The sequence below is a fragment of the Rhipicephalus microplus genome, chromosome 3 (genome assembly GCF_043290135.1).
Source record: "Rhipicephalus microplus isolate Deutch F79 chromosome 3, USDA_Rmic, whole genome shotgun sequence".
NCBI classification, from domain to species: domain Eukaryota; kingdom Metazoa; phylum Arthropoda; class Arachnida; order Ixodida; family Ixodidae; genus Rhipicephalus; species Rhipicephalus microplus.
Window position 1 is genome coordinate 22,795,745 of NC_134702.1, and position 16,283 is coordinate 22,812,027.

A 16,283-nucleotide genomic window follows, 5' to 3' on the forward strand; every position below is an offset into this window, starting at 1 on the left:
TCAATCCCCCACCTTTTGTTTTTCATCACAGTGCTTTTGTTTTATTCTCACCGTACTTTCTGTCACCTCCGCTGTTCTCGTTAAAGCTGTTCTTTTTGCTTTACCTCAGTATACTGAAATTCCTATATCTGTAACACAGTCCAGTCGTGCTTGTTTTATTATGTGACAACCTCTAATTTCCCTGATTTTATCGACATCTTTGTCTTGGCACACACTTCTTCTTCGTCTTCGTTTCTTCACTTTCTTCGTTATTTCGAAGCTGGAATGTCTCTCGCCTCATCTGGCCTATTTGTTCCTTCACGCAAAGCCGGACTTAGCTAGCCAGTTTCGCATGTCTGTATATTATTCGCTTTTTTTGTTTCGCGAAGAAAGAGAGACGCACTCTCTTACGCTATTTTGAGACAAACGGCTTTTCTGTGCTTCGTATTGCGAGTGCATTTCGATTCGTCTTTTCTGCGCAACTGTTTCACCCTCAGCAGCTAACACTTCTGGGTCGCAACTCGGCGTCAGACATGTCTAGATTCAGACTTCTTTCGCACTGAATCAAGCAAGGGAGCCCTTTTAAAGTTGACATATTCTTTCTTGGGATACTTGAACGCAGAAATTTCGGTCTGTCTGTATGTCTTGCTCTCACACGATTTAGCCACCAGGCCAAAGTTTCGGGATTCGCTGAGTGGCCAACCATCTTGAATTTGTGGCTGCGTTCATACGTATGAGCATCGTCAATAAAAAAAAGCAGACATTTCTCATAACTGAGGCGAAATGTCAATACGTAAATATTAGGTGGTGTGTTCCTTTACTAGAAAATCTAGATACGTAATTCTAGCAACCATGGTGTTTCTTAGGCTGCACTGAAATTGCAACGCACTCACGAAAAGAAGCAGGCAGAACACTATCGTGCTTCGACATTTGCTGCGAAGCCCGCTGATATGCAGCAAATTTCTTTTTTGATAAACTCTGCCTGTCTAAGCTGTTTTTTTTCGACAGCGCACTCCATTTCGATTTTTTTTAACAGAAACGTGTTTCTTTGTCGAGCTTTTCATGTTCAAATTCGTGATAACTGTTGCTGGCATCATATGTACCAACAAATGAGCCGCAGGCACTTCTACTGAAAGGAAGAGTTCAACAGCGAGCACAATAAATTACATGCACGCTACCATAGCCGTACTATTCTCACATGATACTTTGTGGTTATAAAAGGTGGTGGCTGTATTATACCACCCCAAGGCTTCGCAAAGAGTGTTTAAGAAGTAGTGATACAAAATATCAGAAAGACTGGCAAAACATAGAAATGCGTTAGTTTGACTAAATGAACGCCACTATAGTTTCGCTGTTTCATCGGTGCCCGTGAGGCGGAGCTGTTCGAATGTTTTTGTTGTTGTTGTATTGCCTTCGGTGTGGGCTATTTTTATCTCTCAATATGTTGGATGTTTCGAATGCTTGTTTTTTTTTTGTAATAAGCTGTCTTTTGTGGAAATGACAAGAACTGACGTAATATCTACTTATGCTGTGATGCACGAGACAACCTGAAATGTTCCTCTGATTTTATTAAGATACTACATTTTATGTTACGCAGATAGTAGAAAGCACTTCTTTTTATTCTTTCATTTGCGTTTTCTCTCTGTTTATCATCGTTGCTATCTTCCGTAATCTACAGCCCTCTTCAGTTAGCTTCCGCGCTCGGAGGCAGCTTTGCAGTTGCGGTGCCAGTTGTCACATGGTCATAGAGGGAGGTGGCGATCCTCTCGTCTGGGTGGAGCCTGTACACCTCGACGTCGCTACAAGCGTCTCTGTATGTCGACGGCACCTACCGCTGTTTACAGACATGGAACAGGTCTATAGCTAACGGTTGAGAAATGCAAGTCAGAGTGAAGAGGACGAGTAGAAAGAAAGGAGGGTAAAACATATATGACCATGTATATGCTTTACGATGTTGGTACTTGTGCCGTACGCGAAACGAATGACAGTCATCGCTACCCTGACGACTTGTATATAGTATAACACAACGTGGTTTCTCGTTTCCTCTACTGCAGAGCGAATGTCGTGACTCGGTGACGCCGTCGCCCCGTCCGGCCATGATGGTGGACGGGCAGACGAGACGACGCACTCCCTCGGCCGAAGGGCCACCGAGGGCTACTGCCGGCGTTGGCGGCGTGGGCTCGTCCTCGTGCTCCGACTCGGCGGCCGACCACGAGTCGGCCTCCAAGGAGCCGAGCTCGCTCTCGGTGCCGCCGCCCCCAGCGGCGACTCCGGGTGGAGGCGGCGGAGGCGGCGGAGGCGTGGGCCAGCCGCGCTCGCCGGCGCCGACGGACTCCGGCACGCCTCTGCCGTCGAGCGCAAACGCCGCAAGCGCCAGCCGCTCACGCTGGCTCAAGCTGCGCACCACGGTCCAGCTGTCTGGAGCCATCAGCCACATCCAGAAGAAGCCGCCGCTCAAGAGAGAGGACTCGTTCCTCAAAAGGTGGCGCCACTTCCTTTCTTTATTTTACTGAGAAGCTGGATGTGGATAGACGCGTAGGAAGGATAACCGCTGGTCATTACGCGCAACAGACCGAGTTCCAAGAGAACGCAATTGCGCAAGGGTAAGACGGAAAGTTAGATCGGCTGATGAGATTAGGAAGTTTGCGGGTATAATTGGGCAGCAGGAAGCAGAGGACCGGTTTGATTAGTGGAACATGGGAAGGGCCTTTGCCTTGCTGTGGGCGTAGTGTGATGTACGCATGTACTGCTAGCACGTATGTGCCATGAAAATGAGGAGAAACATACTATTCACCCCTGGTTCACTAAATAATGAGTAAGGAAAAACACGGGGGGCAAACAGCAATGAAGGTTTCTGGACAGACGTAGTCACAAATTAAAAAAAGACCCTAACGAACCGTTTGAATCAACTCAGTAACTACTACCTGGGTCACGCGTTTTAGTTGCCCTAGTTAACCATCGTATGGAGTACTTTGGCTGCGATATTGTTTAAAGCATGGGACACTGAAGGTAAATGCAATTTTTCTCGTATTAGTAATGTACCCTTTTTCAATGCCAGAAACGCCCCTTTCTCTGGGAGAAAACGCTTGGTAAATGAGAAAACACGCAAAGAAAATGTAGGTGGCAATGCCGCCAGGAACTTTTCACACCAAACGCCATGGCGTCATAAATTCTAACAGACGTGCTGGACCATGCGTAAATCTGAATCAGATGAAGAAGAAGTACATGGTCATCTGATGGTGCTATAAAGTTAGCATATCAAGTATCAGGGAATTTGCAGGAGCCGATAACACTGAAGTACGAAAAATACATTTCGATTATCAGTGACGTCCTGAGTGAAGATTTCAGCGCGAAATTCAAAATTAAAACTTTGACCTTGACTCTCTCCTCTATTAACGAATCTATGATGATGAAATTAATGACAGTAGATTTCTCAGATCACAATTCGTCATTATGAATCAATTCATTATTTCACTTTACTGTACCTTTAAAGCGACGTATGTAATGATAAATTATCTGTGGTTCCAGATTTTCGAATAGGCAAATTAACATATTTTTTCAGGTACATTTGCATGTATGCCCTACAAATTGGACGAGGAGATGACCGCCACTGCAGCTTAGTTAGTAGAGCATCAGATGCATTTTTTGAAGGTCGCAGGTTCTTTTCCTTCTAGCGGCAAGTCATCTCTTCGTCCGCTTTTCTTTCTTCACATTTACACTGCAATTTCTACAAATTATATCCCTTATACTTTCCTTGGCATCGTTGTCAGTTAGTTCTCAGAAATAATGCCTGTTTAAATAGACACGTCAACTACCTTTAGAGTCTCACTCCTCTCAGAAAATAGTATCATCATTCTTGTAAGTTTTTCTTCGGCCTAGCAGGCACCGTTAATCGTCATCGTAACTGCTCCTCACGAGCTGCTGCTGGCTCGAGGGCTAGAAGCCACCTGTTTCTGCCTAATTATGTTCCACTGAAGAGCGTTTGTTTCGGACGAGCCATCTCTTGTCCTGTACGACAGTGTAATAGCCAGCGGAACTTGAAGTACAACAATAATAATCATCAATATTATCAGCCTGAATCACCCACTGAAGAGCGAAAGCCTCTCCCATGTTCTGCCAATTAACCCGGTCCTGTGCTGTCTGCTGCCACGTTATAGCTGCAAACATTTTAATCTCATCAGCCCACCTAACTTTTTTTGTCTCCCCCCGCGCAATTGCCTTCTCTTGGAGTCTGGTCAGTTATCTTTAATGACCAGCGGTTATCATGCCTACGCGCTACGTGCCCGATCCATGCTCATTTCTTCTTGGACATGAGCCGGACGATGTCCAAGAAGAGTATGATTATTCTTTAGGAGAGCTCGCATTTCTCTGAAAGGAAGGTCGTATAAACGTCAAATCGGGACTCGCAAAAAGAAAAAGTCAAAGTTCTTTTTTTTTCACTTTTGCATAGAGTGTAGTTGGCCTACTTGATAGAGATTGGTGTACAGAAGCTAAAGTGTACAGAAATAGAGGGATGAGAGGAGAAGCGGCTAGCGGTGTGCTTTTCGCAACCTTCTTCTCTTTCGTGTTGATGAGTGTTCTTATTTTTACCTGTTTGTACTAGAATACAGATAAAATAGATCACAAACATAGGGAGGGGGGAAAAGCAGTAAACTCTAATAAGCCTATGATGTTCTTACCTATACTCATACTGTAGCGTTGGGTGTTAGAATTTATGCGCGCACCAGGACAAGAAGTATGGCTCTGAGTGAAGGCCTCTGCTTGCGCGGTCGTCGCTCTGAACACGAAAGCGTTTGCCCTTTCTACATTTCTTTTGATCTTTGGATACGCACGCAAGTTTCGAAGTTCGATATCGTTCATATTTCTTTTCGCCTTCCCCCCACCCCAATCCTAAAAAAAGCATGTTGCCATTGGCGTTAGCGAAAGTCCATCATGTGCGTTCGCTTCTTTTTTTTTTGTTAAACGCGCGACACTTCAATATTTTAAAGAGGAAAGGCCGGGAGGGACAGCTTGCAAGCATGAAGCGTATCTCGGTCTTCCTGCATTTGCGTAAGCCTCTTTTACTGTGTTTGCGCCCGGAGTTTGTTGCGACTGTGCTCGTGACATTCGCATCAAATGTCGCGTTCAGTTTAGCGACGGGTTACAAGAAATCAATCTTTCCTTGCAAGCTGCATCTGCACGCAAAACGTGTGCTGAGCTATAACGGGAACTCTGCTTTATGATCGTTGTAACACAATCTACAAGTTGTAACGAGTGACAGAAAATGTTTAGACGGGTCTTGAAGTTTGATAGTTCATATAATTCATCTTGTAGTCGTTGCTTTGCAATATTAAGAGGGTTTATGTCAATCACTATATTTTAATATATCTTTTTACATTCATATCATAAAGAACCAAAATATTTCAACAGACGATTACACCAAATAAATTATAGGGAACAATATTTGTTTTTTAACGGTAGTGTAGTAATTATGACGTTGAATTCTCTGCTTCATTCGTATAAAAAAAACGCACCCCTAGTGAAAATATTCTGCTTTAGATTATATTAGAAATCTAATTCAGGACTTTCAGTCATTATTCTTCGAAAAGTTTTTTTTCTTTTTTTTTCAACTACAACGAGGTTTTTAAACAAGAGGGTTTTTATTGTTTCTGGAACGGAGCGCAAATATTTTCACCAAAAAACATAAGTATCCTCTTGAAAAGTGTTTGCTAAGTTTCTAGCAATGAAAAAAATGAAATTCAAATAAATGAAAAAAACGCACTCTAAATTGTAATCATTATATATCAAACCATTATATATCAAAGAGCAGATGTCTTTAACTGTGACAGAGTTATGGTATACGGTACACGAACACTAAAAAATGGCGCTGGTGTAGATTTGGTTTACTAGGTCAGATACAGCGAAAAGAAAAATGTTTGGTTGGAACACCGAGAAAATTTTTTTTAATGTTCGCGCATAATAAGGTCACATCTTTTTAACTTTCCCGCTAACTGTGGCCTTTTCTTTATCTCATCCTACTTCAGCACAGCCAATGTGCAACGCACAGATGCGCCATGAATAATGTATTGACCTTATTTCCTTTGATATAAATGTTTTCTTACCTAATATAACTCACATAAGCATAGGACCAGGCATGATGTGAACTTCTTTTATGTTCAGTCATACTACCTGCAATTTCCACGCCTTTAAATAAATTAGACGTGCGATACACGCATAAGATTACCGCTTGAAGCAAAAGAGGCGCTCAAAATGCAAATCACTTGCTTAACCGTCTCATGTGAGGAAAGTTGTGTAAGAAGGCAGAAAAGTTATCCATTCGTTGTTTTAAAGAACCCCAGGTGGTAAAATTTCCGGAGCCCTCCACTACGGCGTCTCTCATAATCAAATGGTAGTTTCGGGACGTTAAACCCCACAAATCAATCAATCAATCCATTCGTTGTTCTTGGCTGTTTTTTTTTTTGTGGTACCGTACACTAAAAATGATAAATAAGTGGATATAACAATGAACAGAAACCCAATAATGATAAACTGCCTAGATGATCATGGAGATTTAGCAACGGCAGAAAGCAGGAAGATAGACGGCTGTTGGGCGTCTGTGGTTGTCAAAAACTATACCAGTGCGAATTTGCCTTTCTACGTGTGCTGTTAACGAATACACTGACTACTCCGTGATATTTACTAGATTCTAGAAACTGTTCAAAACCATGCGCAAGCAGACCTGCACAATAGGCTATAAGGACTACTCCTGCAAATCTTTATTGACAAACATAGATCGGCCCAAAATGTGAAGCTTACTCAGGCTCGCAAAAAAAAAAACAAGAGTACATCATCTTTTACTAAAGGGAACTAAGTGTGTATGCGAAGCAGAAGAGAGATGGTTCGTCTGAGTGGGGAGATGGTGTGCTTTATTGAGAGCTTGTGCTGGCGCTAACACCGACACTGGCTGTGGCGTTGACGCTGGCGCACATCGCGGCGTTGTACAGGAGAGAATGAGGCACACGCTCTCTGTCATTTTATACCACAGAACTACCGTGGCGCCCAGCGGAGTATGCAGCCATAGAGTTCCCTTATTATACACTAGAGGAAACTCTGACGCTAGTATCTGTGGGAGCTGCAACGCACGGTGCTTGCTTCGGTGAGCATGGGAATGATGGGTAGTACGCACAAATGTCTAATATTCGTACTTCTGGCCTGCTTCTGGCTCCTTCTGTGTTCGTGTCACTTGGAGCTGTTTTCTCACGAAACAAAAATCTGCAAATGTTCAGCGGTTGCGCTTCACCACCTTATTTTTTTTAGACTTACTTTTTCCCAAATCGGGTCACGAAGTTCAAACGGTATAAATCTTTCAAAACAAAACCGAATTAGCAAAAAAAACGAAGCCGCAAGTACGATTCACCGCCCTTAAGTACGAAGACTAGGCAAATGTGTGTACTTCCCACCATTCCCAAAGTCGATGAACGATCGCAGCGACAGAGCCCCCTATAGTTAAATTTAGGAAACTGTATGGAGTAAAGGATTCCTAGAGGAGATAAGAGGGAGGGGGGGGGGCGCATGTGCTGTGTAGATGTGGACGACACGAAAAGGGAGAAAGAGAGAGGGAGAGAGAGAGGAGACGTTCATGCTCAGCCGTGGGTGGACGCCGCGCAAAAGAGCAAGAGACGGACGGACAAAGCCTCCCTCATAAGCTGTTTCGCCTCTAAAAATATATTTTGCGCTTAAGGCTCACTCGTATTCCGATTAACCAGTTTTCTTCATTAACCTAAGTTACTCGGACTCCAACTCGCTAGAATTTTCCTCAACTAGACTCACTCGTACTGAAGCTCACCGAAATTCAGCTCACTCACTCAAACTCAAGACTCGATTTGAGACTGAGAGAGTCTGGGTGAGTCGCCTAGGGCGCGAGTTTGCCGACCTATTTAGTCTTGTGACGCGACATGATTGAATGATTGATTGATATGTGGGGTTTAACGTCCCAAAACCACCATATGAATATGAGAGACGCCGTAGTGGAGGGCTCCGGAAATTTCGACCGCCTGGGGTTCTTTAACGTGCACCCAAATCTGAGCACACGGGCCTACAACATTTCCGCCTCCATCGGAAATGCAGCCGCCGCAGCCGGGATTCAAACCCGCGACCTGCGGGTCAGCAGCCGAGTACCTTAGCCACTAGACCACCGCGGCGGGGCACGCGACATGCCGTACTAGTCAAATGAGTGACAGTGTGCGTGCGCTCGCTGCCTCTGCTTCTGTGTCTTTACATATCTAACGGTATGACCGTGCAATCGCAGGTTTTCGACTCGCCACATCAACGAGCCGCACCGGACGACGGGCAGCGACTCGGCGACCTCTCCGGCGGCTGATTCTCGACCTCGCTTCTTTTCCAAGCCCAACTGCGAACGCCTTCTGCTGGGCGTCATCAATCCGGACGAGAACGCGCTCTTCGTCTGGCTCTGGATCCTCACCTGGTGCGTGCTATACAACGCATGGGCGCTCATCCTCAGACAGACGTTCACCGAGCTGCAGACCTCTTCCGTGCATCTCTGGTACGTGTACGGCTGCTTAGCGTGCAGACATGGAGTGCGCCGACGCCGTTTCCTGATATATGCGAAAGCCTCGCGGTGTTGAGTCGCACATTTGGACAGCTACGCACTAGTGGCGCGAAGAGTGAGGAAACAGCGGAGCCATGTGACATGATCTTCCTCCTTTTCCTCCTTCTCAACCCACTTCCATTCCTCTCGCTTTACTGTAATATACTGCAGATGGCTATGCTTGCTTCCTGTTGTTTGTCTCTCTCTCTCTCTCTCTTTTGTCTGTCCTTTTATGTTTTCCTCAATCTTCCTATTTCTTTCTGTCGTTCCATCTTTTCTCTCTGTCTTCTTTTTCTTTGTCCCCATTTCATTTAATTTTATCTGCAGCACAACATTACATGCTATTCATCTTTTCTATCTCCTTCGATCATCCTCTGTATGTTGCCTATTGGCGCAATCAGAAAAGTGCTCCTACGTCAGTAAGGTGCTTTGCCACATAAAGCGTCATATCGCAGAGAAGTAGATAAAGTGGGGCAAACTTTTCGCATTAGGATTTCTTTTTCTTTTTTTCTGGGTGGGCGATAAATAGTCATATCAACGCTTTTCGGTGGCCCACTGAGCAAAATAACTTCCCACACAACAGCAATACAGCACCCATAGCTTGTAAGAGTGAACTTAAGGTTGGGTGATCACATGCAATTTAGATAGCCAATAGCTAATTGCATGGACTGTGGACCTCAGCTTCATGAATATTCCATTGATTGATTGACTGATTTATTGATTGACTGACTGACTCATTGAATAATTGATTGAGTAATTGATTGACTGATTGATTGAATAATTGATTGAGTGATTGATTGAGTGATTGATTGAATAATTGATTGAGTGATTGATCGAATAAATGATTGATCAATCGATTGATTGATTGATTGATCGATCGATTGATTGATTGATTGAGTGATTGATTGATTGAGTGATTAATTAATTAATTGATTGATTGATTGATTGATTGATTGATTGATTGATTGATTGATTGATTGATTGATTGATTGATTGATTGATTGAGTGAGTGAGTGAGTGAGTGAGTGAGTGAGTGAGTGAGTGAGTGAGTGAGTGAGTGAGCGGCGCGGAGCTCACTCGTCACCTCCCTCCCCGCCTGCGGCCGACGCACGCAGGTTCGTGGCTGACAGCTTCGCCGACTTGGTGTACCTGCTGGACATCGTGGTGCAGTTCCGCACCGGCTACCTGGAGCAGGGGCTCATGGTGTGCGAGGCCCGCAAGCTGGCGGGCCACTACGTGCGCTCCAAGCCGTTCCTCATGGACCTGCTCGCGCTCACGCCGCTCGACCTGCTCCAGTTCCAGATCGGCATCGCGCCGCTGCTCCGCTTCCCTCGCTTCATCAAGGTGTACCGCTGCTACCGCTTCTACTACATGGTCGAGTCGCGCACCATCTACCCGAACCTGTGGCGCGTGGTCAACCTCATCCACATACTGCTGCTGCTGTCGCACTGGTTCGGCTGCTTCTACTACATGCTGTCCGAGTTCGAAAACTACGACGGCGACTGGACCTACCACAAGCCGGACTCCCCCGAGTGGAAGGCGCTGGGCCGAAAGTACCTCGCCTCGCTTTACTGGTCCACGCTAACGCTCACCACCATCGGGGACCTGGTCACGCCAAGCTCCAATCTGCAGTGCGTATCACTTTCGCTCAATATATAGGCAATACAATACAAAGTTCGGCGATTAGACACTTTCAAAATCACGATGTGAATATGATAGAAAACGTAGTGGAGGGCTCCCGTAGTTTCCACCACTCTGGGTTCTTTATATTTGTTCCTGAATCTAACCACACGCAACGCTAGCGTTTTTTCCTTTATCGAAATGCAGCCGGCATTGAATCCTGCGGGTCATCACTCGAGCCCCATTAGACCACCGCGGCGGGGACTCTATACACACGAAACTCCGTATCTATCGCTGCATTCTTTCCAACCGTTGTATTTTCCCACAATAGGCATGGCAGCAAACAGGTTAGCAGTCTCACTTTATCATCCCATCTTTTCTTTCTCATCTCTCTTTCTCTCTCTCTCTCTCTCTCTCTCAATCCAAAAACACGTTATAACGTGGAAATTTTGAAATCGCATTGTATATTATAACTTATCTGGTGTGTCGGTGGACCGTTGACAAGTGCAATTAGTGTACTCATGTTCAAAATATGGGATAGTGTTTGCGTGCTAAATGTTACAACTTCGAAAAAAACTTCAAAGTATATTTTTGCGGGGTATGACTTAAAAGTAAGAATATTTCTTTAGCGTTTGGTTAAGTATATTCACTGTACACGTTGCGAACAAACAATCACGTTTAGTTTTACCTAATCGCACAAAAGATAGCCCTGTTTTCGCTTGTTCACCTTAACAGGCAAAGTCCGAATCCTTGCTCCAGTGACTATTGCCTCTGAATAAAACACACACGCGCACGCACACGCGCACACACACGCACACACGCACGCACACGAACACATACACACACATACACAGATACACACATACACAGATACACACACACATACACATACACACACACGCACACCCGCACACATACACACACGCACACACGCACACACACACACATACACACACGCATACACAGATACACACACACGCACACACACACACACACACACACACACACACACACACACCTTAGAATGTACACTTTTGCCGGCTGAATACCATAACAGTGACTACAGAGCCTCTAGCCGTCATAACATTCATAGTTTACCGATCGTTGAGATCTCACTCGGTTGGCTTATTAAGCCTGCTTGATGAAGAAACGAACAAAAATCGTATTGTGTACCTAAGAAGCTAACCAAGAAACCAAGGTTGATTTACATGGCTTTCCTTCTCTTCCAGACATCTGGGCCATAGATTTCCTACTGTTTTTTTTTTTTTCATCTTACAGTTACAGCTTTCAAGTAGCTCTTCGCTTAGCTGCGATTAAAGAGGATCAGGCCTAATTTAGGAAGCATACATACTTTCCGCTACAGTGGGCAGCCGGTTTTAATGTTTGCTTTTGCAGCACAACATTGGGGCAGCCGTCGATAATATAATCATAGGAACCACCTTTCTGCTCTTTTCGACAACAATTATGTTAGCTGATCGATAAAGCTTGAGAGGACGACACCCTGTCGTAGATTACCCGCATGCACGTTAATCTTGTTGGGCACGGTAATGGACACGAAGGTGCTCAAGGCAAGCTGGCTCTGACAAACGAGCCACCTTGACGGCGCTCCAAGTAGCGGAAAGAATTCTTTTAGCGACATCACCGTATGCTAAGGTCTGCCTACAAAAGTAGACAATAACTTTAACTGCGAAATGAAAACAACTTAAGAGTAAGAGGAGACGAGAGAGACAAAGCTTGCGATGTTTTCTACGCGCTTCTTTTCGATATTTCTAATTCGAGACGTTAAAACAGCCCAAGCCTCGTAAATCTGGTTTGACGGCGCGTTGGCAGGGAGGACGAAATTCCGATGGTTTAGGATAATGGAATGTCACGCGGTCCCCAAAAGTCGCTTTAAATTATTCAAAGGCAGAAATAATCTTGTTTTTTTCTTCTTTTTCATTCCAGTCGGCTCTATTTCATGCCTTTTAGTATAGTCTCTTGTTCACACTGTGAATAGCTATATACGTTACACAAGGAAAACAAACAAGAGAAAGAAACATGGCTGCTCCCTTCGTCATACCGATCTGACCCCCTGTGATGGGGGGTTGAGCCACTCCTCTTGGGTCTAACCAACCAATCGGCATAACACGAAAGTGAGACGTTTCTTCATAGAAGTAGTGCTTATTGCGTAGTAATATATAACAGCTTGTACTATTTCTATGGGAGTTTCGCAGCTATAGCACCATTTGACGTGGACACAGCCACGTTGACGTCTAGTGGCACGTTTCCATGGCGACGACTACCACACATCATCATAATTTAACCGTTGTGGTAACTGAAGTCTTTAACATATACCTGAACACGGCGTATCGTTAATGACATGCAAAGAATACATCAACAAGCACACCCTAAACACTGCTACTCGATGTGCGCACCGGCCAAGATCGTCTGTTATCGGGGGGAAATAGGACGATGTGCGCTTCTGAAACCTACGCCCGCGCTAACGCATTCTGCGCTTCAGCAACGCGAGACGCGGAAAGAGAAAGAGAGAAAAAACTTCATTATATCTATATATAGGGAGTATGTAGGTGGTGGCCCTGTGCGAGCCACCTCTCAAAAACACTAGGTTGGCTCCTCATTACAGAAGCCCTTTGGCGTCCAAAGCGACTCGGGCTTGGTTAACCAGGGCCTTCTGGCTCGCCAGGTCGGAGCAGCCGAGCAGGGCCGCCTCCCAGTTCTCTCTGGTGGGGTACGGTTTTGAGGTGAGGCAAGGTGTTGACTGGCATGCCCACACCACGTGGAAGATGTCCGAAAACTTCTCCGCACAGTGCTGGCAAGTTTGTAGCTTGAGCCACGAACGTGCGCCGGTGTTCCACGTTGCCGATTATTCCACAGTGTTATCTCGATTTACCAGGGGCCTCAGTTTCGCTCCATCAAAGCAAATTTGCCCGTCGACATCGTTGTACTCTTGCACTGCTTACTGCAGCGGTTTTAATAAATAATCCGGTGTTATCACACTCGAAGTAGTTGGCGATGAAACATCGTTGGTGCATGTGGAAGCTACGCGACTTCAATTACGTGCTGTAACCCGCTAGCGCAAACCGGAAGGCAAAGAAGATAACTGCTTCGGCGACACTCTGATGCTCGCTCGATAAGGTTTCTTCACTGCTATCGAGAAGCTTTAAACATCGTCTCCAAGACTGCGTGCCGGCGCGCAATCTTGGTTGCCATGCTTTGCCCGAGTCATGCCGCATTACTTGTTTTCGCACTTACAGACGGCGGCACAGTCCCGCTTCGCCCACAGAGAGCACAGAGCGAGAGAGAGAATGTATGAAAGATATAAAGCGCGTTCAAGCCCAGAAGTTGCCTCAATGGATCAGTCATTATAACGACGAGCGCTATTCGTCGTGTCCCAACTCTTCCTCCGATGTTTCTTTTTTTCTTTCTCCATTGATAGCGTTAATTTCGCAAAGTCAAATCCTTGATGTATATACGTCAGTGAAGTCTTGGTGAACCTGGGTGCGAAATACCTTTGTGTTGAAATAACGAGCCAGAAAAAAGAGGCCTTCGAGTCGTCAAAGGCAAACTCACAAAAGACTGACTTTTTCTTACCGAATCCCTCTGTCTCGGGATTCCGGGGCTACGAGAGACCGCCACGTAGTGAAAGATTTAGAAACGAAGTTCTTGGCGTGGTGTCCGTTACAGCGCAACCGAAGTGTACGCGTGAGCGCTTCTGCGTTCCGTTCACGTGTAAATGCGTTCGACCACATCCCTGCATGGAGCACTGGAGTCGGGCTCTACAGTAGAGACCACGATGTCTTGCTTCAAAGTAGATTGTCGTAATAACAATCTCTGTCTGAATCGGCCGAAACGCGTTCCGAATGCGTCAGTAATAATACGGCAGACCTGTACAATACATGCACTGATCAAGATACCATGGCTCTGTTCGATAATCCGGAGAACTACGCTGCAGCGTACCTCAATCTTCTCCTATCAATTATTGTTTGTCTTTTTTTTTTACTTTGATGGCTTCCTCTACGCAGAACATGTTCAGGTGTCTCATCTGTATTACGACTCTTCGGTCATCCTTCATTCTTTGCATTTCTACTAGTATAATCAAGCCTGCATCCCTATTTCTACGATGTACAAATAAAGGAAAGTGAGAAAGGTTGATGAAAGACAGCAAATTAACCCGATGAAGTCTTTGGTGAACTGCCCTCTACTTGGGAAGTAGCTGTAAACAATAAAAGAAAAGAAAATTTGGTAACGGCGCTACAAAGACACAGATACATTCGATTTCTTGATCTCTATACATGTAGAATGGTTCTGCATAAAGGAAGGCAAAATTTAAGGAATCATAAACACCCTTTTTTATTTTTCTAGAGCGAAAATTGTGAAGAGGTCTTGTGCATTAGGGGTTTTGTTTTTATATCTGAATGCTTGACGGGGTCGAGGTGGGGGTAGGCTTTCATAATATTCGCAGCGTCAGTATTTGCTGTAATTTTCTCTTGCCAATTATTCCACAGTGTTATCTCGAATTACCAGGGGAATTATTTCTCCCTCCAAATACCACTCGCTATTCGGCTCATCTACTTCAGCTAAAAAAGTAATCGTCCCCAGCGGAGGTAATCTCATAATGTAAATAGATTTGCGTGGAAGGTGGAGCGATCAATTCATTTCAAAACAGGCGAAAAAGAAGCCTGCAATGATGGCACAGAATTCTATCTCGTTTTCGACGTTCCAGAATCTCTGGACGCTTCCAAATTAGAATCACACTTTTGCAGTCTTCTAGGCTAATATCTCATGGCTCGCAATCTCATCAGGCCACCGTTCAACTGGAATAATATTGGTTTTGGTACCAAGGAAACATTTAGTAAAAAACTACCGAAGTGAAAAAAAAAGTACGAATTTGATACCCCCCCCCTTATTTATTGGTATTATTTCAAGATAAAGCAGACTTTCAGCTCTTCCGGACTTAATAACTGGACTGAAAGTGGTGTAAAAAAAGCAGAAAATCGACTATCCAAATCACTTTAGTTGTCTATGCGTTATCAAATAACCAAATAAACACGCAGAAATAAGCACGCAACTGAAATTTTTCTTGCGATATTCGACCATGCTTAACTATAGTCTACCCCAGCGTTGACTGATTTGAACCGAACCTGCAACAAGAATGAATGCGAATTCACAAGGCACTCACTCCCTCTTGAACTGGTGCATGCAGAGAGAGAGAGATAAAGATGCAAGAAAAGGCAAAGAGGTTAACAAGATGCACATCTCGTTTGCTACCCTGCACTGGAGAAGGGATGAAGGGGAGAAAAGTGGTTGCAGAGAGATAAGAAGGTATGCACAATCACGAGCGCACTCGGGGGAGCACACACTGTCTACAGGCGGTCGCTCAGGTTTGTTGTCTTCAAGTAAAGTAGGAGTGCTTTAGTCGCTTTCTTCGCAATTGAGGCAGACGCCCAAGGTCCCAGAATCTTCTGCACACAGAATGGTCTAGAGTCCAGTAGGTTCAAAACCATCCAGAGCTGGCATCGCTGTGGGTCGTAGCAAGTGCAGCTGCACAGGACGTGTTTGATGGTCTCTGAAGTGAAGAATTATTTAAAGGACATTAAGCAAACTAAATTTTCATGTCTTTCCAACGCTGAAGCGGAACATAAAGTGTGGAGGAGGGGGTATATTCACACACGCAAAGAAATGTCATTATCTGCAAGCTTCTTTTTTTTTTTCTCGCTTGAGTGCAGGAAAGGCATCATATTGACAAGACGAACGAACTGCTTTAGGTTAAGGAAACTAGATGAAATTCAAGCTCAATGTAAAAACGAAAACCACGTATCTTCCATCATTCTTGTTCGAAGTTCCTGCTCGGTATTTCCTTCACTTACTCAAAATTGCGGCTCGAACCTGAAGAGGGCGTGAAAGAACGTCCTCGCACATTGCTGTGCTGTCAAATTTGTCAACAGTCTTTCCTCTTCACGACTCGCACCGAGAAGTTCGTTTCGTAATCCCTTTTCAATCCCGCTGTGCCAGCCACCATGGCTTTTGTCTCTTTTTGATTCGGGAATAGGTTCTTCGCGTTTCGCTTAATCGCCTCCGCGACAAATACGCGTGAAAT

The 16,283-nt window shown here is 44.9% G+C and overlaps 1 protein-coding gene across 1 annotated transcript in view; it reads left to right on the plus strand.

Moving 5' to 3' along the window:
• The first annotated feature begins 2,078 nt into the window (after positions 1 to 2,078).
• The window catches only part of LOC142802700 (uncharacterized), an 87,687-nt gene continuing 73,482 nt past the window's right edge, over positions 2,079 to 16,283 (plus strand). The window contains exons 1-3 of the mRNA XM_075887675.1: positions 2,079 to 2,461; positions 8,267 to 8,521; positions 9,682 to 10,197. Of these exons, the coding sequence (XP_075743790.1) occupies positions 2,079 to 2,461; positions 8,267 to 8,521; positions 9,682 to 10,197 (1,154 nt within the window). The remainder of the gene's footprint in view (positions 2,462 to 8,266; positions 8,522 to 9,681; positions 10,198 to 16,283) is intronic.